The sequence below is a fragment of the Cololabis saira genome, chromosome 19 (genome assembly GCF_033807715.1).
Source record: "Cololabis saira isolate AMF1-May2022 chromosome 19, fColSai1.1, whole genome shotgun sequence".
In the NCBI taxonomy this organism is placed as follows: Eukaryota; Metazoa; Chordata; class Actinopteri; order Beloniformes; family Belonidae; genus Cololabis; species Cololabis saira.
In genome coordinates, this window is record NC_084605.1 from 25,318,918 (window position 1) to 25,345,560 (window position 26,643).

General features: G+C 40.7%; 1 protein-coding gene across 1 annotated transcript in view; it reads left to right on the plus strand.

The window, feature by feature from the left end:
* snx29 (sorting nexin 29) overlaps window positions 1-26,643 on the plus strand; it is a 181,364-nt gene that overhangs the window by 42,042 nt on the left and 112,679 nt on the right. Inside the window, exon 14 of the mRNA XM_061707943.1 lies at window positions 10,253-10,338. Within this exon, the coding sequence (XP_061563927.1) occupies window positions 10,253-10,338 (86 nt within the window). The remainder of the gene's footprint in view (window positions 1-10,252; window positions 10,339-26,643) is intronic.

Below are 26,643 nucleotides of genomic sequence, written 5' to 3' on the forward strand. Positions count from 1 at the left end.
GGATAGATGCAGACGCTGTACAGAATAGAAAATGTGTCCATCACTGGGACAGTGGGAGACGTCTGACGGGGCTGATCTGCTGCTCATGCAGGTAGCGAGGTCTAGGAGGAAGCTCAGAGGGGACAGGGCTTCCTCTATTGCTGCCCCCCCATTGTGGAGTAACCTACCCTTCCACATTAGAGGGTCTTCTCCCCTGTCCATCTATAAAACTTTTCTTAAAAGTCACTTTTATTCTTTGGCTTTCAACCTCAGCGAGACTTGGTTTCTTTATTTGATCTTAGGTGTTTTAATCAGTCTTATTGTGTTGGATTTAAGTTGTTGTTTTTGGCATGTTTTTATTAAAGGTGGCCAAATTAACGAGTTAACGCAGCGTTAATTCCTTGCCGTATTGACGCAATGAAAATTTTTAACGCAAAAATATATTTTCTCCGTAGCCGGAAAAAACTCCAGCACTTCCGACTCCGAAACACAAAACCAATCACAACCGTCACAATGACTGGGAGGCGGAGTGTTGAGGAAAAGATGGTTTGTGATTCGTTTACTCGTCTGTCTTCTGTCAAGCAATCACAAAGCATGTTGTTAAGACACGAGTCACCGACGGCGCCACCCACAACAGCCTGCTACACGCTAGGCAAGAGCAACAAACATGGAGCAAAACAGGTTAGAAAATGGACATTTTACTTTTAAAACTCTCCCAGATGGTACAGTGGACAAATCCCAAGTGATCTGTGTCCACTGTCATAGAGGGGCACAGAGACCTTCTGTCTTTTTGGTTCCAGGCTACATAGACACAATGTTACTTTTTGCCCCTGTAGAGGCTGCAAATATTGATGATGCACTTTCTGTTAAATAAAAGCCTGTGGATGCTACTAAATATTTTCCCTTTTTTACCTACATCTCAGCATACAGTTTTCTTTCACTTTTTCCTTGACATTTTAGAGAAAAACGATGATGAGATTAGTGAGATTAATCGCATAGTTAATTACAGAAATCATGGATTAATTAAGATAAAAAATAAAATAAAAAAAAAAAAGAAAAGAAGAAAATTTTAATCGTTGGCCAGCACTAGTTTTTATACGTTTGATGTTTTTATCTGATTTATGTTTCTGATAGTCTCATAGTTCTTAGTATTCAGTTATGTGCAGCACTTTGTTTCAGCTGTGGTTATTTTTAAAAATGCTTATAAATAAAGTTGGTATGGTATTGTAGGGCATTCAGGGCCACTGTCAGAACACCTAACTACCTGATGACCAAAATAAAGAAGGAGTGATTGGGGGGGTCAGAGAGGAACTGAAGGTAGGTAGGTAGAAAGCGCATCTTGACTCCTCAGTTTTGTCAAATTTTAGACCAGTCTCTCATTTGCCTTTTCTGTCTAAGGTTTTAGAAAAAGTTGTTTTTACCCAGTTAAGATCATTTCTGGAGAACAACTCTGTTTTTGAAAAGTTTCAGTCTGGGTTCAGGTCTCGTCACAGCACTGAGTCTGCCTTGTTAAAGGTGCAATGATATTGCCCTGTCTGTTGATGTCAAGTGCCCTGTTGTCTTAGTGCTGCTAGATCTCACAGCAGCTTTTGATACAGTTGACCACACAATCCTTCTGTCACGCCTGAAACAATATGTTGGCCTTCACAGCACTGTACTCAAGTGGTTTACGTCATATCTGTCAGATAGAACCTTCTCTGTTATGCTTGGTGATTCCTGCTCCTCCTGTGTCTCCCTCTCATGCGGCGTCCCGCAAGGTTCTATTCTAGGCCCACTTCTTTTTTCATTATATATGTTGCCACTTGGGTCCATTATAGCCAGACATAACTTATCATTTCATTGTTATGCAGATGATCTACAGATCTATCTGCCACTGAAGCCTAAAGTCACTAGTGCACAAAGCTCTACCCTGCTGGAATGCATTGCTGACATCAAGCAGTGGTTGGCACACAATTTTTTACATTTAAATGAGGACAAAACGGAGTGCATTTTGTTTGGTGACACCATGACGGCTGACTTTAGCTCTTTGTCCGGATCTTTTAGTCCCAAAGTTAGGAACCTGGGAGTTATTTTTGATAGCTTTTTAAAATTTGACCGACAAGTGGACAATGTTGTGAAGACAAGTTTTTATCAATTGCGTCTTTTAACCAAAGTAAAAACATTTTTGAGCCGTCACGATATGGAGAGAGCTGTCCACGCTCTAGTCAGCTCCAGATTGGACTACTGTAATGAACTTTATGTTGGCATTGCCCAATCCTCTTTTAGCCGTCTTCAACTGGTACAAAATGCAGCAGCCCGTCTTTTAACGAACACACCCAGACGAGAGCACATCACCCCGGTCCTCTATTCCCTTCACTGGCTGCCTGTTCGTTTTAGAGTTGATTTTAAACTTTTAATGTTTGTTTTTAAAGCTCTTAACGGCCTTGCCCCTCCTTATTTATCAGAGATTTTAACGGTGCGTGAGCCTGGTAGAGCTCTGAGATCCTCCAACCAACGTTTGTTGGAAGTGCCCAGGTCAAAGCAGAAGCGCTGGGGTGACCGAGCTTTTTCAGTTGCCGGCCCCAGGCTCTGGAATAAGCTCCCCTGTGAGTTACGCACCATCTCTGACCTTGGCCTTTTTAAATCTAAAGTTAAAACTTATTTATTCAGGGTGGCTTTTAATACCCAGTAGTGTGGCGACACTTTTTTATACTTGATGTTTTTATATGTTTATATGTTTTATTCTTGTTTTATTTTGTTGTATGTTATGTAAAGCACTTTGGTTCACCTTCAGGTTGATGTAAGGTGCTATACAAATAAAGTACATTTACATTTACAGACTAACTTTTATTAACACCTTGGTAGACGTTTAATTTGGGACATTCAAGTTCCAAGTTAAAACACTGTTGGCAAGACAGAAGAACACATATCTTAGATAAACAGACACATCTCACAGGAGGAAGAGCATATCAACAGAAATATCCTAAAGGGATAAAGAATGATAAAACAAAGGGAAAGAGAGAGAGAGTGGTCAGGATCTCCCTCCTGCAGCTGTGGTAGCACCCCAGAAACCAGCAGTGATGGAGAAACGGAGGCCAGCCCTATACCTTTTTGGATCTGATTGGACAAAACACTTTTGAAGTTTGAAGACCATTTTTAATTATTATATAGGACGTGACACCAAACCATAGGCTTGTGTTTTTGTTTCTACATCATGAATGTAAAAATCCCAGGAACCTGAAACAAACCAGGGAGAGGGGGAACAAATTGAATGTTTGCAGGTGTGGAAAGACAAGTTGTGAGTTTTCCAGACAAATTTTCAGCAGTTTGAGTGAAAAATGTTAGGAAAAGACAAGAAATCCCCCTTTTTTTAATTTTTTTTTTTATAAACGACTCGATGTAAGCTGATCTGATACAAATAGCAGAGGTTGTATATCACTGCTTCAGGATGTGATTTATCGGACTGCCGGAAATTGGATCAGTATATACATGTATGATGTGTGAAAGAATGATATTCTTTCATAACCTGCGGGACACTCGCTTTTTTAAGTTGTCCTACTTATCAGCTGCTGAAATACTAGATATGTGTTCACTTGTATATGTATATTATTTGATCCTGTTTTTATTGTATCAGTATGTTTAAGTTGCCGTTTCATGATCAAAGACTGAATTTGAGCCCATTTTATATGCAGTTGCAAGTTTTCCTCCAATGTAATTTTGCAGTTTATTCAAGGATCATTAATCAGCTTTTTGGAACTGGTCCTAAAACCTGAGTCATTAATTACAAGCTAATCTGATATGCCTGATTACCAATAATTCCTTGTCAGTGGAGAGCATTATGAGGGTGACGGAGTATACCTAACGAGGAAACATCTTTTCCATTTGTTCTTCCAGCTGAGCTTGTGTTTTCAGGTTTAAATAATGGAGAAAGGCAAAGGCATTACATCAGCTGAAACCACTTCAGTTGTATCAACCTGATCAATAATTCAACAAAATCTGTTAATTATCAGGCTGTGGTAACCTGGAAAATAAATCTTTCTTCAAGCACAGCCTCATTGGGAACTGTTTATTCAGAGAGTTATTCAGTCGGGAACAAACGCTGTTTTATAACACCAGATTGATGGAGCGTGTCTGATGAGGCTTGCGATGGTTCCAGGGAGGCAATATTTGAAAATGTCAGAATAAAAATTAAAAGTAAGTTCATAAAGCACATAAGACTTTGTACAAAATCCTTAGACTAAACAAAAAGTAAGAATATTTACATGCTTAAGACTGTATAACTAAGCAATTTCATGCTAAAAGATTTTTAATACATTTGGTTTTATAAAATTCAGTGAACACGTGTTGGCTTGACATTCTTTCACTCTGTCAAAGATGATTTTGTAATAATGTGCAATTATTATGTGACTGTAGCAAGGGCTTGCTACTTGGGGTCACCCGATAGGACAGAGGACACAGGGTTTCGTGCAGGAAAAGTTTTATTCACTCTGCGTCATTCCTCTCCCGTCTCCAGGGCCTGCACACTACTGAAATACACAGAGAGTGATTAGACACACCTGTGCACCATCAGCTGTTCCAGCACCGTCACCTGTGCGCCACTCCCCCGCAATCCCTCTCTCCCCTGCAGACCACGCCCCAATCCTGCACCCTGCCACAGTGACCAATCATTGTTATCTGTAATAATCAAGCACCATAATTGAGGCGTTTTACTTTGATTGCCACTCAGAAGCTCTCTGGGTCTGTTAGATCGTGCAGCCGAAATCTTCTGATTTCTGTGCACTCAAAGTGCACCAGTTTGCCTCGCCCTCCCATTGTTCCTGCTGACTTTGAGCAGGCTTTTTGAAAAATGATAGAGAAGTCCAGTTTCTGTTTTTCAAGTTTATGAGAGTCACCGTGACATGGAAGACCGAGAGTCTATTCCAGCATTCTGCTGTCATTGCCTATGTTCCCGAACCAGTCGGATAGTTTCCTGCCAGTCACATTTCATGGCGACAGAAACAGTTGGAAGATGCTTTTGAATTGAATTGCGTCTGAGGGGGATGGAGCCGACCTCACCTGGGGATAGATGTATGGGCAGGGTTGCTCTGAGCATAGAGGGCACGTCTGCTCCAACACGTAACACTTGCATGAGCAGAAAGTCTTTTTTTGAGAAAAAAAAAATCTGTAGGCTTTTATTTAATGCTTCATCAGTCGTTAACCGCTTAAACTGACCGCTGGAGAGCCTGAAAACTGTGACAAAAGAAATTTGAACCTTTTGAGAGTCTGGAAAAACACAAGACTGTATGTGTCCTTTTATAAATCATAGTAGGTTTATAAGATGCCAGGCATTTGTGGTCAAACTATACCATTGACGTATGGAAGCTGAACATGTCTACTCCGACCACCTCATGTTGTAATGGTGCATTGTATTACGGGATATTGGATACAAGATAGACATTTAGTGGGCAGCTGCATATGAGAATTTAGGCATTTTTTTCACACTGCAAGGGATGAAAGAATTGTAATCTCTTGGCAGAACTCCCACTAGCATCTCATTTATCTCAGCCTTGTGTGTGGTGGTGTGGTGTAGTTTCCCAGCATGCCCTGAACAGTTTTCGTGTTGATGCGAGTTTAAGATAATTGCTCATAATCAGTCATCTGTTGTTGTTATTAATGTACTGATGTTGCTGATGTTCACAATACAGTTTTGCTGTTGCTAACGGTTACAATGAAAGTGGAGATTGTGTTGCAGCGTGAGTGAGAGTGCATGTGAGGTTCCCAGGAGGGTACGGCATCCTTGTTTCAAATGTGAATGTGGTGGAATTCGTTGTGCATCAGTTCGCTGCTGCAGTTTAGGGATCACATGTACTGAAATTTTGGTTACAAAGTGTTATCACTGATAGCAAAGAGCCCCCTAGAACCATACAGTTGACAGGTGAGTAGAGGTTACAGTGATGGGTATTAAAAGGAGCACCTGTAACAAAGCGGATGGTGGTGTGGTAGATGACGTCAAGTTTATTGAGAAGGATTCTAGATCTGACTTTAGAAAGTAATGTACTAATGTGGATGTCAAAAGAGAGTGAACTGTCGAGCCGCTGTCGAAATTAACGTCCAAAACAATGAACTTGGACCTAAACGCACCTTGGTGTCAGTAGGTAGTTGGCTCCCCATGCGCTTCAGGATCGATTTTAAGGTTCTTTTACTGGTTTTTAAGTGTCTTAATGGTCTTGGGCCTTCTTATTTGTCTGCACTACTTTTACCCTATCGACCCTCACGGACCCTGAGGTCCTCCGGTGCCTTTTAACCATACCAAAAGTTAGAACTAGGACACACGGGGAGGCGGCATTCAGTTTTTATGGTCCCCGATTGTGGAACAGCCTCCCGGAGAGCCTCAGGGCCGCAGAGACTCAAGACCCATCTCTTTAATCAGGCTTTTAACTGACTCATTTAACTCTTTTAAATTTCTTATGCTCACCCTTATTTTTATTGGATCTTACTGCTCTGTTTTATACTTAGTTTATCCTTTTTTATCATATTTTATTTTTGTTTAATCTCATGTTTTATCTAAATATTTTAGTCGTTATTTATGGTCTATTTTATACATTCTACTGTCTTATTCTTTTAGTTTTTAATGTCTTGCTTTCTAGACATACTTTTAGGATTTTATGTTATGTTATACTCTTTTAAACTCTTTTAGTGTATTTTATCCTGCTTTCTTGCAGCTTTTAGCTCCAGTGTTTCCTCATGGGGAGCCTCCATGCTGGGAGTGACTCTGGCCTGCAGGGGGTCGTCCTGAGGGTCGTTCTGGTTCTGGCCTGGATGGTTGTGGAGCCCTGCACCACGGCTTCACCGCTGTGGTGTGGACTCCTCTATCTGTCCGGGCCGGGATGGTCTCTGAGGGCCCCCCCCCCTTGTAGCTGCGGGCTATGAGACCTCCTGGCGTGGACGGCTCCCTATAACCGTTTCCTCACCTGGATCCTCTGTGCCTAGCCATGTCTGCACCATGTGTCTGTGTGTGTGTCTGTGTGTATAACCTAGGTGAATTGTAGTGTGCTTGTGTCTGCGGGGAGGGGGGAGGGGGGAGGGGGGGGCATTAATACGTTTTATGTTTATTTGTTTTATGTTAAGCACTTTGTGTTGCATTATGTGTATGAGAAGTGCTATATAAATAAAGTTTGATTTGATTTGAGGTAAAAGCTTTAAGTTTACGTATTTAAGTATTTTAACCTTAGCTTTGACTCACTAGGCAAGTTGACATTTCTTTGGTAATCTAGTTGCAGAGGAAACGGTAAACTCAACAGTCAGTTAAATGAGAAGGTTGTGTAATGGCTCGGAGAGATATACAGGTATTCACAAACATTCACACACGCATTAGCTATAATTTAATCACGCTGGGAAGGCGTCTGGGCTGCGGGTGGCTCTGATAACGCCGTGGACGGCTCCACTGAGAGCCTGTCGTGTGGATTCAGGAGGTCTCCTGCCAGGCACCGCCTTTGTTGGTTGTGAAAGGAGTTTGATAAGCAGGGCACCAAAAATCAACCATGGAGAATGAAGGGTTGGGCGGTGGTGTGGGGGGGTGGGGGGGGGCGAAGGCAGAGCAAGACAAAGACTGTTAAATTTAACTGCCAAGGGAATGAAGCCATACTGCAACTGTGATTGGTTTCCTCCACGAAGTAGATGATGTTCAGTCGGGGCCGCCTTTGTAAGGAGACTGCCTGTGTTTCTTTATCAATCTCCTTTTGTCTGTCTGTATCCTCAGCCCCTTTCCAGCACATACATTCACATTTACAAGTCCTCCTAAAAGGCATCTTTAAGAAATTGAGCATTTAATATTATATTGTTTTTGAGGTTCAAATGCACCCTCTGTTCCTCAGAATACGTGAACAAGATTATTTGAAAGAACAACCCCATGTAGTTCTTTCTTCAGTTTGTGCAGACAAAGGACTTTTCAGCCTGTCGATTTTTCATAAAGTAATTTTCTTTCTTTATTTTGGACTGTCTCAAGAAATACAATGATGAATTATAACAAAAGTCATACATAAATCACAATTTTAGCTTTGCAAACACTGGAAGCATGATTTAAAAAATAACAGGCACATTGATTAAACGTGCAATAAGATAAATAGTGCAGATGGTAGTAAAACGAGACTGTGCACAGATGGTAGTGCATTGTTGTTGCAGTATTTGAAGTCATCAAACCACTGTTGAAACAGAACAATCTGGACAAGTTGCTAATGCAAAATTATAGACTCCTCTACAATCTTCCGTTCATCTTTATTGAAAAAGCTGTGTTTCGACAGTTAAATAGCGTCTTAACTCTGACCAACTGCTTTGACGTCTTCCAGTCTGGTTTTCCCGTTAAGACTGCCCTTGTTCTATTAGATCCATATAAATATAGACTGTGGAAGAACCACAGTGTTGGTATTATTGAACCTCAGCACAGCATTTGACACCATTGAACAAGGTATTTTACTAGTGAGAATGGAGAATTGGGTTACAATTTCTGATACAGTACTTGACTGGTTTGACTCTAACTTAAAGGAAAATTACTAGTTTGTGTCAAACGGTAACTTTACATTGGAATCAACAAAAATGACATGTGGGGTTCGGCAAGGTTCTAACCTATGACCCCTCCTATCTAACATGTACATGCTCCCACCAGCTCAGATAATAATAATCAACGAGATAAGTTACCATAACTATGGAAATGACACACAACTTTACATTACAATGTTACCAGGTTATAATGACCCCATACAAGTGTTGAGTAGCTGCATAGAACCATTCTACGAGTGGATGTAACATTTTCTTTAGCTGAACAAAAACAAAACTGAAGTAGTTGTCTTTTAAGTCAGCCCACAGCTTCAGCTATTACAGCAACAAACCACTGATTAGGCCTGAAACGTAGGTATAGTCATGGACTCAGTGCTGAACCTTCAGAGACACATTAAACAATTACAAAGTCTGCCTTCTATCACCTGAAGAACATCTCCAGGATTAAAGGATTTATGTCTCAGCAGGATCTTGAAAAACTCATGCATGCGTTAATCTTCAGTCGATTTGATTACTGCAACGGTGTCTTCACAGATCTGCCTAAAAAGTCAATCAGACAGCTAGAGCTGATCCAGAATTCTGCTGCCCAGGTTCTCACGAGAACTAAGAAAGTTGATCACATTACTTCAGTTCTGAGATCTTTACACTGGCTCCCAGTATCTCAGAGAATAGACTTTAAAATACTTCTGTTAGTTTATAAATCACTGATTGATTTATGACCAAATTACATCAGAGACTTGTTGTTGCCATATCAACCATCCAGACCTCTCAAGCCTTCTGGTTCATCCCCAGAATCAGAACCAAACATGGAGAAGCAGCATTCAGTTTTCTGCTCCACAGATCTGGAACAAACTTCCAGAAAACTGCAGGATGCTGAAACCCTCAGTTCCTTTAAATCACGATTAAAAGCTCATTTGTTTACAGCTGCCTTTGATCTTGAATCATTTTTTGATGGCAAACACAACTTGGTTGTGTAGTTACCCAGAACTTCCCAAATCATTTTTTTCTCAATACAATGAAGTTGGTCAGTGAAGACACTTAAATCATTTCCTACCATCTGTTAACTAAAGTCTCAAACAGATTTAAGTTTTCCTTGCATCATGAAAAACATTTCTTGAATTAGGGCTTCTATTAGTAACTGATAGTACTATGTTACTGCTTTATCTCAATCAAAAGGTACTCAAACATTTGTGCCGAGGTTGTTGGAATACTTTTAAGCCTTGTATTGAATTTTCATTGATTTTTCCCTATTCACAAGTACCTTGGACAGCGCCCGGCCACCTGTTCGCTTCCTACTTTGATTCAGTTGGTTTTATATTTTTTTTTTTAACTCATTTGTGAAGATTCAATCCATTGCCAGCTGCTTTATATTCCACCGTGATCATCAATCCACTTCACTGTGAATACATCTCAGTGTGACCATCTGGATTAGATTCCAGGTTTTTATTTTTTAATGCTCCTCTGGTGGCAAGATGCCATCGCGAGATTCACACCATCTCCTTCTACTGCGGGCTGTCATAGAACAAAGTAAACAACTTTGTCTCTGGCTCACTGCAGCTTTCCCAGTTCTATATAAAAATAAAAAACAAAAAGTGCCCTTTGTATCCGTGTTCATGGTTAAGTATTAACAATCACTTAGCAGTTGATATTTGATAAAAATGCACAAATGTGATCCAGTCTACCGTGACTTACGGTAAGAATTTGACATTGCAAATCGGTGAATAGCCTTTGGTCTTAAAGACGGGTCTGTCTGTCTGTGCAGGGAGAATGAAGTCCTGAAGGTCCAGCTGAAGAAGTACGTGGGCGCCGTGCAGATGCTGAAGAGAGAGGGAGGCCAAGGCAATGACGGTAAAACATCACTTTCTGTTTATGCATTCTTATGAACTGAAATCAGATTTCATCTCCCAGCACCTCTATGCTGCACTCAAACTGAAACTCTCAAACATACAAACACAGAAAAATGAATATTTAAAGCTTTTGTTCATGTTCCAGACCAGTTTCTTAAGGATTTAAATTATTGTCCTCAAATATTACTGTATGAAAATCTGGTCAGACAGAGTCAGCTAGGCTGCCTCACTTGTTTCTCTTAGTTCGACCTATTCCTCGTTTTAGTTTTGATGGCTTTGACTTTGTTTTTCCTTTGCCAGGGGATGTAGGCAGTGCTCTGCGCCAGATAAGTCTGCTTTTTAACAGGAAAATAAAATGAACACAGCAGATTATAGAGGGCCACATAATAGTTAATTGCATTCTAGGGGATAGAGGGGGGAGCAGTTATCTTTGACGCTTGAAGGGTTTATGTGTTTGTGAGGTGTTTTGGTAATTTTTTTTTCTTTTGTGAGACAGAGAGGTAATGAGATTTGTAGACCTTTTTGTTGTATTATTTAATTCATCATTATCATCTTTTTTTTTGCCCATAAATCCTTTTAATAATGCACTACAGTATCTTGTCCAGATAATTATTCAGACAAAATTTCAATCTTCTTCCAAATTGAGGTACAAAAATGTCTCTGTGACATTAATATCTATGCAAAAGTGTCACTGAGTGAGAGGCAGCTACGGTAAGTCTGTTTGGCGAACTGGGACGTACGGTTCTGTGGACCGGGTGAACTCCTCTGAGAATGGCTAAAGTATATAAGTACTTGGGAATCTGTTTGAACAACTTTTTCATTACGTTTTTGGAGTCTGTTTTGGAGAGTCTCATTTTCTGTGCATTCGTCAGTTTGAGGAGCATCTTCACCGTGAGAGATGACAATAGGATCAATTAACCCAGTAGGTGCTTTTCAAACTCCATGGTATTCCATGTCTTACTGTTGGAGTCACTTTGCAGAAACTGCATCAGAACTGAACCTGTAGGCTCTTTTAGCTGAACACAAGCTTTCACATCATGATGGAAACCTTTCATGATGCAAATGTATGTTGACTTGTTGCTAACATTGGACAAATCTGCTCATTAACTAGCAGTTCATAATTCTTGATTTCAACTATGTAAAAAGCCCATGAAGGTATGTTGAAGAGCTCATTGGTCTCGATTGAACCGATTGGTCTTAACGTCCCTATTGATGAGGCGGTTTGAGGACCTTTTTAAAACTTGGTATCAGTATTTTGTTCCTTGGAATCTTGACCTTTATAATATTAGGATTTTTGAGTGAGCAGTTAATTTCACTGAGAGCTGTAGAAGCCATAAACACCAATAGGTTTTTTTTTATTGCTTTAATATTTATCTATTTATGTCTTACATTTTTCTATATTTACTTACCAGCCTGTTCTCAGGCTTCTGCTCTCAAATCACATGTCCCCCCTGTACCCGGGGCTCTGGTACATGTATGTAAGTTGTTATGCATGTATATGCAAATAAGTATAAAAGAAAATACTTAACTTTTCACTTTTACACGTAAAAAGGATCTCTCAAACTTTGTAGCATAATTTACAATAACGATAAAGGTCTAGTCTATTCTGTTCCAGGCAGCTTCTTTTCAATCACAACAAAGTGCTTTTTTTGCTTTACCCTCCATTTCACTCTAATGGCTATGATTCAAAAAATGACATCATGCTTTATTAAGCAACCTACCCGTCAAGACTATAAAGCAGATTTAAAAAGATATTTCTCATTATTATATGAGATATTTCTCTATTGACTTCTGTGCAGTCTAGGTTTATTTGGTAACGCCAAGCGTCGCCCCCTGCTGGCTATTAGATTCAGTTCAAGTTGAAGGTACTTTCATTCGCCTAAGCCTTGAAACAGGAGGCTGCTTCCACGTTTTTCTGTCTTGTGTGTACAACAATTCATCTATGTGTGACACCTGAATGCTATTGCACGATCGGATAATGTTTTTATTATGGACTTAATGTGTAGTACCATTGTACTGCTGCTGTAACGCAGCGTTTTTTTCTTGTGGGTCTGTCGTGGCTCTCATAACGAGAGGAATGATGGACAGCTAAGCCAAGTTTTCCTTTATCATGCAAATGTAAAAGCTGCATCCAAAGCATCAGTGTTTGTGTTATAACAGATAAAAGCTGGATCAACTCAGGGCTCTCAAGCTTTTATGATACGTGTAAAGAAAAAAAAATCCACTTGTTCAGAGGAGTTCAAACAGTCAAATAACATCAAGAATGATGAACGTATTAAGCCGGCACCGACCCGTGTAGGTTGGAGCTCACAACAGCATCATGTTTAAAACATCACTGCAGCTTCACGTTTCATCACTCTCGCTTCTGGCAATTTCTATGCTCGGCCCGTCAAACACGGCCGCCTGGCCCGCTGACACCGGAGAGAGGAACGGTGATTCCCTCACAAATGAAAACATGCGTGCGTCACCAGGAACAGCTGTCACGCAGCTCAACGCCACAGAGGGTCTTTGAGAAGTCATGTTTGGGTTTGCCACGTGGCTCTTCTCTTAAGTTTGATGGGAACTCCTATTTTTCTGTCTTGTTTCTCTGCCATCGTCATCCTGCGCTCCCATGTTGACTTTTCCGCTCTCTCTCATCATTTGTATGCTTTTTGTCGCTTTTCGCCTCCTCCATCTCCCTCTTTTTTTCCCCCTTTATTTCCATCTGCGCTCCCCTCATCCCGACAGGCACAGCGGTTCCCTCCCATCAGCGGCGTCTAAATGATTTCATCCGTCTTTGCCTCTTGTCTTCTCCTGCTAATGATGCGCCTCGTTCCATCACACTTTGATGTTGACTACGGCGCTCTGCCGGTGTGTACGTGTGTTTGGAGTAGAGTCAGGAGGATGCTGTGAGCTGTTTAGGGTGAGCAGAAGTCACGGGGAAGAGGGGTGAATTGGTACACAAGCATCCCTTTTTCATGTGCTGTCAGCATGCTTCCCAACAATTGGTGCGCTGCCTTTTTGAAACCCCTCCTGTCTAATGATAGCTCTGCAGATGTGATCTCTCAAATGCTCCTCAGGCGCTGTCAGAACCACTGACATCCCACAAAAGACGGGTTTTCTTTTTCCTCTGGTTCAGAGCGACTGATAATTATTGTTTCTGTGTAAAATAGCGTCTACCCCTGTTTGTTTGGGGGATGCCCCCATTCTACATAGACTTGCATATGAGGCAGCAATGGCTCTAGTAGTGCTGTTGTTGTTGTTGTTGTTTGTTCTTTTTATGAATGTCCAGCGCAGCTTATTGTACATGCATGAATTTAAACACCTGTAAATGCTGCCTAAGTGGAAGAAAGTGGAGGATTGAAAGTACATGCACTTGACATGCCACATTTGCATAGCTGCAGCTTATGTGACACTAAAGAAAGTTCACGTATACCTAAGGCTTTTAATAAGGTTTTCGTATGTATGTGTGTGCTGTTAAGAAAAGCCACAACCCAAGAAGACTTGTAGAGTAACAGTGACAGTAGTTTTCACTGTAATCTCAGTGCCATGAGGAGAAATCCAGAGCAATGTACGCAGCCCAGGCTAGTCTACTTTTACACCCTTCCTGTGGTTCTCGAATTATATTAAAAGCTTGTGTGAAATGTATCAATGAATCCTCCTGGTGACCTGTCCAAGGGCGGTGCTAGGTCAGGCTCCAGCCCCGAGACCCTGTGTGGGATTGAGGTGGGTGTAGAAAAAGGATGGATGGATAAATGCACAGTACACAGACGGGGTCAGTGCCGCGTGGTGGTTGAAAAAGCTTCTCTGTGGTGTTCTGTCTCTGACGGCGAAAGCCAGTTTGAGCTTTGGTGTAAAAGATCTGTTCTCGTGAAACATCCAAAGCTTGGTTCTTTCATCTTGATTCTGCACATTTACTCTGAGTTTCGTCATGCTGATGAAACTTGGAGCACCTTTTTCTTCGTTCTGGATCAGAATAAACTTCTGGGTAACCTGTGTGATCCGACCCGCATGAGCTCACTTTCAACAAAAGTTAGACACACTGCAACAGGGTTAAGAGAGTACATTATAATAGGTCTCATTCAATGTGTCTCTGAAGTATTCAGCCCCTTCGGCATTTTTCCAGGCTGGATACCTTTCAACCTGCAATTCAAACAGGTTTTTTTTTTTTTGTTTCTGTGGAGTTTGCATCATTTCATCAAAATAACATGGGCACAAATATATACTTACCATGCTGTTGGTGTCAGGGCTGAGGCATATTTAGTATTCCGATGTAGTAATTGCTGTTAAATGAAGTGATTGCATTATTCAATTACCTTTTTTTTTGTGAGCCAGAGTTCAGCTTCAGCTATAAATATACCACAGATGTTTTTTTTTACCTGGCTGCTGGAAGAATGTATTGTGTTACACACTTTATATCTTAGAGTTCAGTTTCACATACGGACAATTATATTAGAAACACAAAACTAACCGTGTCATTGGTCACAAACAGAGGCAGCAGCAGCTAACCTTCCTTGGCCGTAGCAAGATAGTGCACCGATCTAAGAATCCAAAAGACTGCACTTGGCGATTAAAAACAACGCCATGTCATCCTCCAGCTAATAAACAGCATCCTCCCAATTATATGATGGTGTTGAATCTGTTGTAATATTTCCAGAAACTGTACTTTTTGAAATGTTTAAAAACTGTAACTCATAGCTGGAGAGGCAGCGTCCTACTCTTAAACTGGGACCATTTTACACACCTAAATTAGCGCAAAGAGACTTCACCAACTTTTGGGTCAGCAGGCCCCCGTATAGACGTGGAGGTTAGGTCACTTTTATGACACTATGAGACTTGTGTGTTCTGTAACTCGGTCACACCCTCGTCTTCTATTCTGTCCACTGTTCCGTCAAAGTTGAAGGTTGAAGGTTAAAAGTTGAAGATCTGCCGGTGTTCTTGATACTATATCAAAGCGTTGGAGTTCAAGTGTTTGACTGCCATTTCAAAACATGTAAATGCTTCTCCTTTAACAATAATTTGGACAGTAGTTTTCTTAGAGCGTCTGGCCACGTTTCAGTTCTCCAGAAGTGATGCAGAATTCCTGTTTTTAGCAGCATCTACTATCCCTAATTTTGTAGGCTCTTCTAAGAAGAAATATCTCCATAGCATGAAGCATCCACCACAATGCTTTAGTGTGGAAAAGTCTCTTTGAGGTGGTGTGAATATTATGTAAAGGATTGTTCCAGTAGACAATAGGGATTGTATTTTCCCATTCAAATTTATTATATAGTCTCATTTGGCTAGATTACTTTGTTGCACGATGTTAGTGAGTCTCCCAATTAATAACATTAATATAATATGTCAATATCCATCCATCCATTTTCTATACCCGCTTTATCCTTCGCCAGGTGACGGCGGTCTGCTGGAGTCTATCCCTGCTAATTACAGGCGAGAGGCCGGGGTTCACCCTGGACAGGTCGCCAGTCTATCGCACATCCGTCAGTATAATGATACAAAATAGCAACTGTACCACACAGACTCAAACCTCTCCTGCATGTGAGATATGCTGGCATTCAAGCCTTTTAATGTTGACTCTTATTTATTTTTTGCCAAAAACACAGCAGTAACCAGCACACATCACAAAAGCTTGTGCACCAAACGATATTAATACTGTTGTTGTGCACATGTGAACAAATTGTCACTGAAATACATTTTAATGCGACGGAGCTGTCACTGCTCACAATGCGCAGACAGATTAATTTGCAAATGCCATCGCCCTTTTGATATATAATTCTGCTGCTGATGTGCGAGTACTTTTATCCCGCTCACTACCAGATTCACATGCATGATGCATGTATGTTTAAAAATGCCTTCAAACTATGTCTTCTGCCATCAGATCAGCGTTTCTGACAGTGAACCGTTTTTGTACTTAATGCATCACAATGTGAATCTGTCAAGTGGCGGCTCAGATTTGAATGGGTTAAAGCGTTGATTTGTTTTCTTGTTTAACTGTATTCTGGAAGATCTCTCATCATATGACACATTTGTGAGGCTTTTTAAGTCATTTCACCCATAAAAGCCTGAGTGTGGCTGTCTGAGTGAGAGGTATTATTCTTCTGTGTTGTCGCTGGGGCAGTTTATCGACTTGTGAGTGCTGCTGTCTAAAGTTAACTGGTGCAGTGATGGAAGCTGGGGCTTGGAAATAAGGACGCCGACTGGATTGAAAACATCAGCTCTCCCAGACCTTGACTGGAAGCTCTTTGTCTCTCAGGTGATAACGTCTCCCAGCATCTCTCTCCCTCAGGTGGATATTTTATTGGTCTGCTAACGGACCCACTGCCGGCTGGCGGACGGCTTCGGCTCGTGAATCGGCTCCCTGAGGGAGATGGTCGGCAAATCTAGGGAGAGCAGTTCTTTATTCCTCCCTCTAGCATGGCTGATTGCTCCACAAATTTGACTGAAATTGGCTTGCGGTGCTGTAAAGATGCGGCCTGGCAGTGGGGCACAGCGACCCGGGGTTATTAACCCGTTATGGGCTGGCTGGGCGCTGATGACACTCGATGAGATCAGTAAAGGATCATGGGGCTGTTAGTCTGGCGAGAAGGAAAATCTCATTCTTCCTTTTTCTAGCTGAGAGCTCCGTGATATTTTTATTTCCTCCCATTTTTATAGTCTCAGTCTAATATTCCATTGCATTGATGCTTTTTTACTTTTAGCAGAGAGGCTTGCATAGATGTCCTGCGTGAGCCAGCATGGATTTTCTTCAGCAACTCCAACTTCCTACTGTACCAAAAACATGTTTGTTTTTTGGTGTGAGTATGCATGCACACGGTTGCTTTTCTTGTTTTTACCTCTGCATTGACCCTAAGACAGACTGAAAACCTGTCCAGGGTTCATCAAAAGTAAATAAATAAATAAAAGGATTAATTCCACCAAGAACACTGTTTTCTATTGGTTTTACTTTCTTCTTTATTTTCTCAACACTGTTCTCCCCACCAGGGTTTGACATGAGCAGCGGTACAGCTGTACTTCGATCCCTTGCGTGTGTTTTTTCCCGTGTTTAATTCGTCCATCCATATATAAACCCACCGTGGACAGCAGCTTATTCATCTGCAATAAGGAAATGGATTACATGGCCGTTTAAAAGCCAATAAGCCTCCCTCGCTGGGCCTCGGTCTCGCTCGCTTCCTCTGACAGCCAGTGGGCTAATGAGTGAATGAGAGGCATTTGTCACTGCTGCCTGCGGTAATAGGAGTGTGTAACTTATTCATTACACACATTGATCTGCATTTATTGCCGCGCTGTATGCTCCGCTTTGCCCTTGGCCTCGGGGAGGTTGTGGCTACAAGCTGTCAGCCGTGCGTGTGTTTATGCGTAAGCTGGCCTTATGTATGCTTCAAGTGTGAGTCTGTGTTTTCATCTTGATTTAAAAAAAAAAAAGAAAAGAAAGTGTTGAGCATGTGTTGTGTGCTTTTTTTTAATCCATCAATCCGAAGGTGTATTTTCATTACTTGTTGACGCTGACTGTGTTAGGAGGAGGGGGCAGGGTTAATATGAGAATAAGCTGGTCACAGTTAACGAAGGGGGCCCATAATTAAAGAAACGTGTGTAAGTATGTGTTCAGTGATAACAAATGTGCATACATGCTCACATTTACATACTGCACTTGAGTTGATTGTGTTTTCGAGCCCTGTGTCCCCTCGAGCGAGTGTGGGTGGGGCACGGCGTCCATGGCATGGGATCTAAATTAAAAAGTGCATTAGTGGCTGTGGGTAGCTATGAAACCGTTGTAACCGGTGCGTGCTGTAAGTGGTTTATGTCATAAAAGTTATTTATGTCCCAGTTGGCCAACTGTAAAAGAGCAAGTAATGAGTCACTCTCCATGTGAATTGAGCCTAATTGAGCCCACACGTTCATCTGCAGCCTCGGATCATAGCAGCAGAAGCCAGGTAGCAGCTCACGTTGTGTAGCCTTTCAGATCCTGATCCAACAGATCGGGCATGTTTACCAGCCCCAAAGGTGCGAGGGACTGTCATTTACTCAGCAGAGGGGCGTCTGCTTGTGGGTGCATATGACAGTTAATCCAACAGACACTATTTATTTACCTGGCGATAGGGAAGGCGACGTTGCCTATCGTTTGTTACAGGTGGGGCCAGGTGGCCGGTGCTGGAGTGCGATGCCGTGGGGAAGTGTGTGTGTGTTTGTGTGTGTTTGTGTGTGTATTTCTGCATCTTTGGCGGCGTCGTGTCTCATATGCGACTCCATGTGGGCGCAGCATGGGTGTGTGACAGATTTCATCACCTGGACGGATCGGTGTTAATGAACATTTTAATCACCTCGCCCGGTGCCAGAGCTTGCTGGGTGTCATCATCCACCTTTCCCTGAGATTAATATGGAAAACTGCGTAAGAAGGAGTCGTCCGCCAGCGGGTTGCAGATTCCCATCTAAGACACTTTCTGGCTTTTTGGCACCCAAAGTATTAATAATAAGATAATAAACTTTTTTTTTTAATTATTACAACAGCAGTACCGACATAACATTTGAGAAAGAATATTGAATTGTTCTGCTTAGTTTCTGCTGTGTGGCGTATTTAGGAGGGAACATAGAGTTTGCAGCTCAAACAAGTAGCAGGACTTAAAAAAAAACAAAAGTTCTCTCAGTTTTTGACTATTTAGTGAAACTATAAAGGCTGCAAGTGCAGGATGTTTTAAGAAGAGTTTTTCTACCGAATCCATAAATAACTTGTTTAAATTGAAATTCAGCGGGATGTTACGTTTTTCTTTTTGTACATTTGTAAGGTCGGAGGAGGGAATGGAAATGAGCCGATAATCTTGAAATATGAAATAATGCAATTAAAATTTGAATTTTTTTCAAAGTATTTATTATATTTTAAAATTAGAAACGGCTCTAATTTTATTTATTTTGTATATCTCTAAATACAAATTTGTATTTAATATATTTTTAGGTCATTTTTTATTCGTAGGAAATTCAATTTTGTAGGTGGAGCAGAGGCATCAGGGACACATGTATTAGATATGATACATCCGGCATTAATGGGTTAATTTTTATCTAACATACACAGCACAAGGACATGACATAGCCATCAGAAAGGAGAAATAGTTTAGATATTTAAAAAATGATAAAAGTCAAGTAGTTTGAATTTAATTATTTCTGGAGATTTGTTAAACTATAAGGCAACTCAACTTATATTCCTTCACTGACCAACAAATAAAGAAAAATCAACAAAAAAGTAACATATTTTGGGATTGTTAGCAGCCATAACTGCTCAGTCTGTCAATCGAATAATAACAGAAGACGTTTAATACCATGAAGTTGCATCAGTTTAACATTGATGATAATTGATATGAGATTTCTTTTTCTTCTCTTGTTACTAACTACTATATTCATATTATGCCATTTCTTTCCAATGGAATAGCCACTGGTGATGTACGCAATAGTTTTTTTCCCCCCTAAACTTACAGCTACGTGACATGACTTCACTTACAAATTCCTTTTCTTTTCTGTTACAAATATGATGGAAATTCATATGCTTTTGTCTGTGGGCATGAAAGTGGGACCAAAAAATGTTTGTGCATATTGAATTAAAGTTGTTAAAGTATAAAGGAGAAAAGGGGACACGAGATATTTACAGGGAGCTGCAGTGAAACCAACCATCATGCTGAATGAAATGAAAGATAACTGAAATAGGCTTCAAGCCCAAAGTGGTGCTGATTTTAATTGAAAAATAATTGATTATTCTCCATAAGGAAATGATTTAGTTGTACTATACGTGATTGATCAAAGATTAAAGTATATATATATATATATATATATATATATATATATATATATATAATACAAAAAAATTGTAAAATGCTATTAAGATTAAGTCATGAGTCGAACTGCATAACGAGATTAGAAATTGATCAAAAACATTTACTGGTTCCACTGGTTTTACATGTTTAACTTTTAATGAGGCATTGCAACATGTGCGGCAGGAAAATGTATTTAACAGTCATAAATTTCATGAAATACTTATTTGCATCCAGTAACATTTCACAGATGTTAAGCAAAAGCTTCAGCAACATATACAGGACTGTCTCAAAAAATTGGAATATTGTGATTTTCTGTAATACAAAAACAAAAATGTCATACATTCTGGATTCATTACAAATCAACGCAAATATTGCAAGCCTTTTATTATTTTAATATTGCTGATCATGGCTTACAGTTTAAGAAAACTCAAATATCCTATCTCAAAAAATGTGAATATTCTGGGAATCTTAATCTTAAACTGTAAGCCATAATCAGCAATATTAAAATAATAAAAGGCTTGCAATATTTCAGTTGATTTGTAATGAATCCAGAATGTATGACATTTTTGTTTTTTTAATTGGATTACAGAAAATAAAGAACTTTATCACAATATTATAACACTAATTTTCTGAGACAGTCCTGTAATCGCTGGATAGTCAGTTTTAGGGTTCAATTTCATGAATGTCAATGAGGAGTATGAATATTTGTTTGGAGTTTGAAAAACATTTTCAACCACATCCGGCAGCCTGCTGCAGCATTTGCTCTTTTTTTCATTGAACTGTGAAATTAAGTGTGAAACTCTGGAGCCCTCTCCAGTCCCAGGTTGTAACCCCCATCTATGTTCAAAACAAGGCTGTTAGTGACCCTTTTTTTTTTTTTTTTCAATCATCACAGAGATTTAATTTGGTTTCCAGCATTTTCTATTAAGCAGCTCCTCTGATGGGAAAAAAACTGTTGAAATATCTGTAACTCCACTAATAGGAGTCAGTTCCTCTTCAGGGCGTCAATGGACTTTGTCTCAGTCTCATTTTAACAAAACCATGTTGCTTTCTGACTTAAATACACATCTGCCTTCATTGAATGTAAAATACCTAGAATGTGTATGTTGGGAGTTTCCAGGCTTTAAGGCACCTGGCTGAGGAGCAGTGAGGTGTCCATTTCTGAGACTGGATCAGGTAACGGGAGAGAGGCTATGAGTCTAAAGGGATGAGGGGGGACGAAAAGAGAAGTACTCAGGTGATGCATCAAGAGTTTCACCCTCTGCACTGCATCAGGCATGCATGCACACCTGCCTCCAGGCCATCCGTGTGCTCTCTCTGTAAGATCCGTGTCACCACCCTCAGCCACACGGGTTTGTGTGTGTGAAGCCTGCTGTGTGTTTCTTATACCTCCGTTAAACTGTGCAAACGCACACATCTCTCCTTTTAGCATGCTCTCTCTTTCCTCCATCTAGCTCCCACCTCTGTAGAGCGAGTGTGTCTGCCCTCCAGCCAGGGCAGGAACTCGTGCCGTATCGGCAGAGGCCTGGGTGGTCAGCCATTTGCTGCATGACCGCTTGTCCTGATGATAAAATGGCACGGACTCACTTCGGCATGCCGCCTGGCAGGGAGGGATAAACACTTCAGGAGTTGGTGAGCAGAAGCTGCTTACAGAGGGGTAACATCACATCACCTATTGTTTTGCTCGGACACTTGTATTGCTTTTGCCTCGCAAGTCTTAACTTTGTGATTTCCAAAAAACTAGGAGGAGAGCTTGTGGACTGTTAAATGAGGTAGATTTTAATTTAATTGTTGCAACGTGTTCCAGGTAGAAGGTGGAGGCCTACGAGCATACTCAGGCAGCACTGGTGCTTTGGCTTGGTTCAGCTGAGGGGTTTCTAATCGGAGCTGATTAGCACCCACAGACAGCCAACCTGTGCGGCGTCCCATATGCCGAGCTGGTAATGAAATTGTCGGAGCATCTGTCTCTGGTTCCTTCTCTCCTGCTCCTGTTATCTTCTCATGCTCGTGAGCATCGCGTACAGTCATTTTTTTGCTTTCAAATGGTTCAAATGCAGCATCTGATAAACAGACACTTAACTGCAGCAGCTGCAGCCCAACTTTTCAGGAGTCTGGAGGCTTAACAGATTTTTTTCATCCTGCTCCGAATTACAACCGATGTGACGTGCTGGGATCAATTGTTCACTGTCACTTTGACAGACCGTGTCACATCTTATCGCCTGATCAATGTGATTACTGGGCTGTCAAAACAATTGTCTCAGTTATTAGATAAATGGCTCTTGCTGTGAGAAGAAGAGGATCTACTTCTTTTCCTTTCAATACTCATCTGCCAGTGCGAGAATTTCCTCTCGAGCTAGCAGGCAAGATATTTTTTCCTCAGATGAGCCTGCCCCGCCCCTCCCAAATCAAAACAGGAGCGCAGAAATGCTCATATGTTTTGCTGTCAGCTACTCACGTTTATGGAGAGAGAGGAATTATTCTGTGTTTGATTCAGTACTTCTGCAACAGTGTAAAGGGAAATTGCATTGTTGTGCTATGAATGATGTTAGAAAATGTATAAGAAAAAGATAAACCACCAGTGCTGATGGCGGTCTTTTGCCCCCTTGTACTGTCTAATATCCATATAGAGTAATGTGGGGTCCAGCACCCTACAGCCACACGGAGAACGTGATACTCCTGCTGTCTCCTATCAGCACATCTTTCCTCCCAGGGATTTCACATTCTTCGATTATTCGGGGGGAATCTTCTTCAAAATCTCTTTTTGTTTTCAGATTTTCTCCTGTTTCACATCTTTGACCTCCCGTCTCCATCTCTTCTGCTTTGAAGGTCCTTTTCTGATCACTGGTTGGTCTCAATCTGCTGATTCCACATGTAAACAGCTTTCTGTTGCCATGGATACTAATGATGGACAAATGTCAAATGGGAAAAGGTTTCAGATCTCCATGTTTAAATGGAAAAAAAAAAACATGATATGAAGAAAGACACAGTTTTACAGAGAAACTGCAATATAATTTTGTGGGTGCAGTTCTAGTATTTTGTTGTGCAGGATAAAGTCAAAGTCGGAGACAATCCCAGTGGTCGTCCACTGTCTGTATCCTTCCTCAAACTAATCTGTGTGAGATTAGTTTATGGCAACGTTAATAACAGTATAACCAAGCTTTGTGGATTAGTTGTTTGCAAGACATAAAAAAAAGACACAATTTGTGGCTAATTCATATTACTAGCTACTCATCTCAGCACGGATACAAAATCAGATACAGACTCCCTAAAATACCGCTATTTACATATAAAAAAGACAGAATTCAATGAGTTCTGTTTGGTTTTTAAAAGTCTACCAAAGCTTTTAATTTAATTTAACATAGCGAGAAGTTGGTTAGCTTGTACATTTACACTCTAAATCACCCCCTGCTCTCTATATACATGGTCACTATATAGGGGAGTTCAGTGGAAGGGCACTATGAAGGGAGCTCATCAGCAGATTGAACCTTTTTTTATTTTTATTTTTTTATCACTTCTGTCAAGCACACAAAACATAGCAAATCACGTTTAGTTAATGTACATGCTGTCTGTTCAGAAATGACCACCAAACGCTGACCAAACTATGTAGTGTGCTATATAGGGAGTAGGGCTGACTTCGGATGAGTCCTCCTTGGTTGGACTGAGCATCCAAAAACCTTGAGGACAAATCTGGATCTCTTTCAACATATATGCTGAGCAAAGCGTTAGAAGAACGAAGGGGTCCCCTTGTCATTTAATGCATGGTTCCCTTTCATGTTAAAAATTGATCATTTTTTGGGGTGCATCTGGGGCTTGGATTACATCAAGCTCCTTTCAGAGCAACATTCACTCAAGCGGGGGGAGTTGAACAAAGAGTTCATAAACGATTAGAATTAGCTGGCATAATGACAGTAACAAGGGAAGTAATGCCCAGTATGAAAATTAATACCTTAATAATCCTCCTGGTCTTATCCAGAGTAATTTTCAGTGTGCTCAGAGGGAAGAGCTTCTGTTCTTTGATCAGCGTGATTACAAGCAGTCGGTACAAGGACTGCAGAAGGTCAGCGCTGCGGGTCCATGACAAATTACTGCAACGAGAGCACGATTGTGTCGGACGCAACCAAAGTGGTTTCAAATAACAGGCGGGCTTCCAAATAGTCTACTTGCTAGAATATTCCGATAATTATAGCAATAATGATTTAGCTGGGAGTGACTTTCAGGAACCCAAGGATGCCGCACAACTCTGAAGAATAATTTTTCTTGACTAGTTTCAAATTGGGTCTCCAAACATGTGGGAGTAATCTGTTTTGAGTGATATGTCTCGGCTTGATTATGAGTTTTCATATTTTCTCTTTTGGAGCTCTGCTGGGATTTGGATATGAATATTTAGAGGCTTACACAGATAACTATCCACGCTTGTTTGGAGCCTTTTTTTTTTTCCTTATTTTTTTTATTCAAAAGCCCACAGAGCCTTTGAGAAGCCGCTGCAACTCTCTCCTGAATAAGTGCCACCAGCATATTGCTATCTCTTCATCGCTGCCTCGTAGCCCATTTCCCCCCTCTCCCCTCACACTGAATCACCAGTTATGTGCGCGCGTGCCGCACATGTGTGCGTGTGCATGTCTGCGTCTGAGAGCTGAGCTTGTTAATGTGCTGTGTGATACCAGACGAGCTCTATAAACAACTTAATCCTCGTTCTTAGAGGCTAAAGAGAACCACTCTCTGCTCTCTCGAAGACCTTGAGGCTTAAGAGGAGAGGTGCAAGTGAGAGAAGTAGCTCCATATTGTTTCAGACATCTGTGGAATGGAGAATGAAAGGAAAGTAGGTGAGGGTTGTGTGTGGATTTAAAAGTAAAAAAGGTGTGAGGAGCACACACTGAGTTGAAAGTAGCAGTGAAGTTTGAGATTACTTTTTTAGCTTCTTGGCGGTCTTGATGTCGAGGTGACTTTCTGCTCTGGTTCAGTCGAAGTTTTGAACATCTGAGTCCACTGGTCGTGGGAGTGCGACGGTCCGGCTTCGCAAAGGGTTTACTCCGTCCTCATTGGCTCCGAACAACCTTGTGCAGTCATTTAATTTCAGCTGTTAAACGGGTTGCAGCACGCCAAAGTACCTCAGCGGTGTGGGGACATTTTGAAATAAGAAAGGACAAGTTTGACAAATTACTGTTGTACTCGTGTCACCTCGTCACGCTGTGTGAACCACAATTAATTGGCCCTACATACAAATGTCTAATTTTGGTCTTGCGTGTGAAGGGTTTGAATACTTTTCCCCAGTTTTCCCCACTTGAACTAGAAAAAGTCACGAAAAGTCAGAAAAATGCATATAAATGAAGTTGGAAATTAAAAACCACTTCCTACTCATCTTTTTTACTTGCATGTCACAGAGCTTTTTATTTTTTAAAGGTAAAAAAATAAAATAAAATCGGTGTATAGGATCAGAAGAAGTCTTCAAAAGTCTCCTTGGGGGTGCGTCTCACTTATTTACAGGATTTACTGACCCGTACACCCAGCTGTGAAGCTCTCACGCCGAATACCGAGGGGTCAAAGTGCTTTGCACCATCTCATAATCAGATATATTTTGATTGCCCAGTATGCACTACCTTCAGCGAAGAGACACATCTTGATTCCAGGGAGCCACTGTGAGAAGAACATAAATCTGTGATGAAAATAAGCATAATTAGTGTTTTGGCTTGTGTCTGATTGCGATATTAGTTGAGATCAACGGCTTTAGAAACGGAGGCTTTGAGATTAATTTAATCTGCAGTTTGTTTTTAGCATGATGATTATTTTTGATCCGTTATTTAGATTTGAATTTCACTTTTTACTTTCATTTCTTGCTGGGATCAACAGCATCTGTGGTAACCCTCCCATTTATGTAAATGCAAACAATTCTTTTTCAGATTCCTAATTGCATTGCAGGTATGCTTAAGCGATTGTTATGCTCAAAAGATGCCAGGGAAAGATTTAAATATAGCAGAAGTGGAAGGGTAAGGATAGGAATTCAAATAATCTGTAATTAATTACGTATTCATTACACACTGCTCATTCCAGAAGAAAATATACTGGATTTTACTTATTTCTTTCTAGGTTTATATTACTCATAACATCATTTAGTTGGTCAGCTCAGAATTCTAATCACTTTCACCCACTCATTACATCTTTGTACTGAAAACATGCAGAGATGTAAAATGAGCCAATGGGCAGTCCAATGATCTGAGGGATTTACCAAGTATCCTGCAGCTACCTAGAGTCCTGTGAGTTCACCTTTTGCTGACATTTCCTGCAGTTGAAAACACAGAAATCTCTGAATAAGTCATCTTTGGAATCACATTTAGTCACATTTTGCATTCTTGTTTGGCTGGACTTCAGTAATATGCCTATTGCCTCTGAGTGACTGCACTGATACCAACAAACAAAGAGTCGATAAAAACCAAACAAAAAGCACAGGTTTAATGTCATTACAGTAAAGAGTAAAAGAGGTAGAAGAGGTGACTGTTGTGGACCAGGAGTTAGCTAAGATTGGTGAGGTTGGA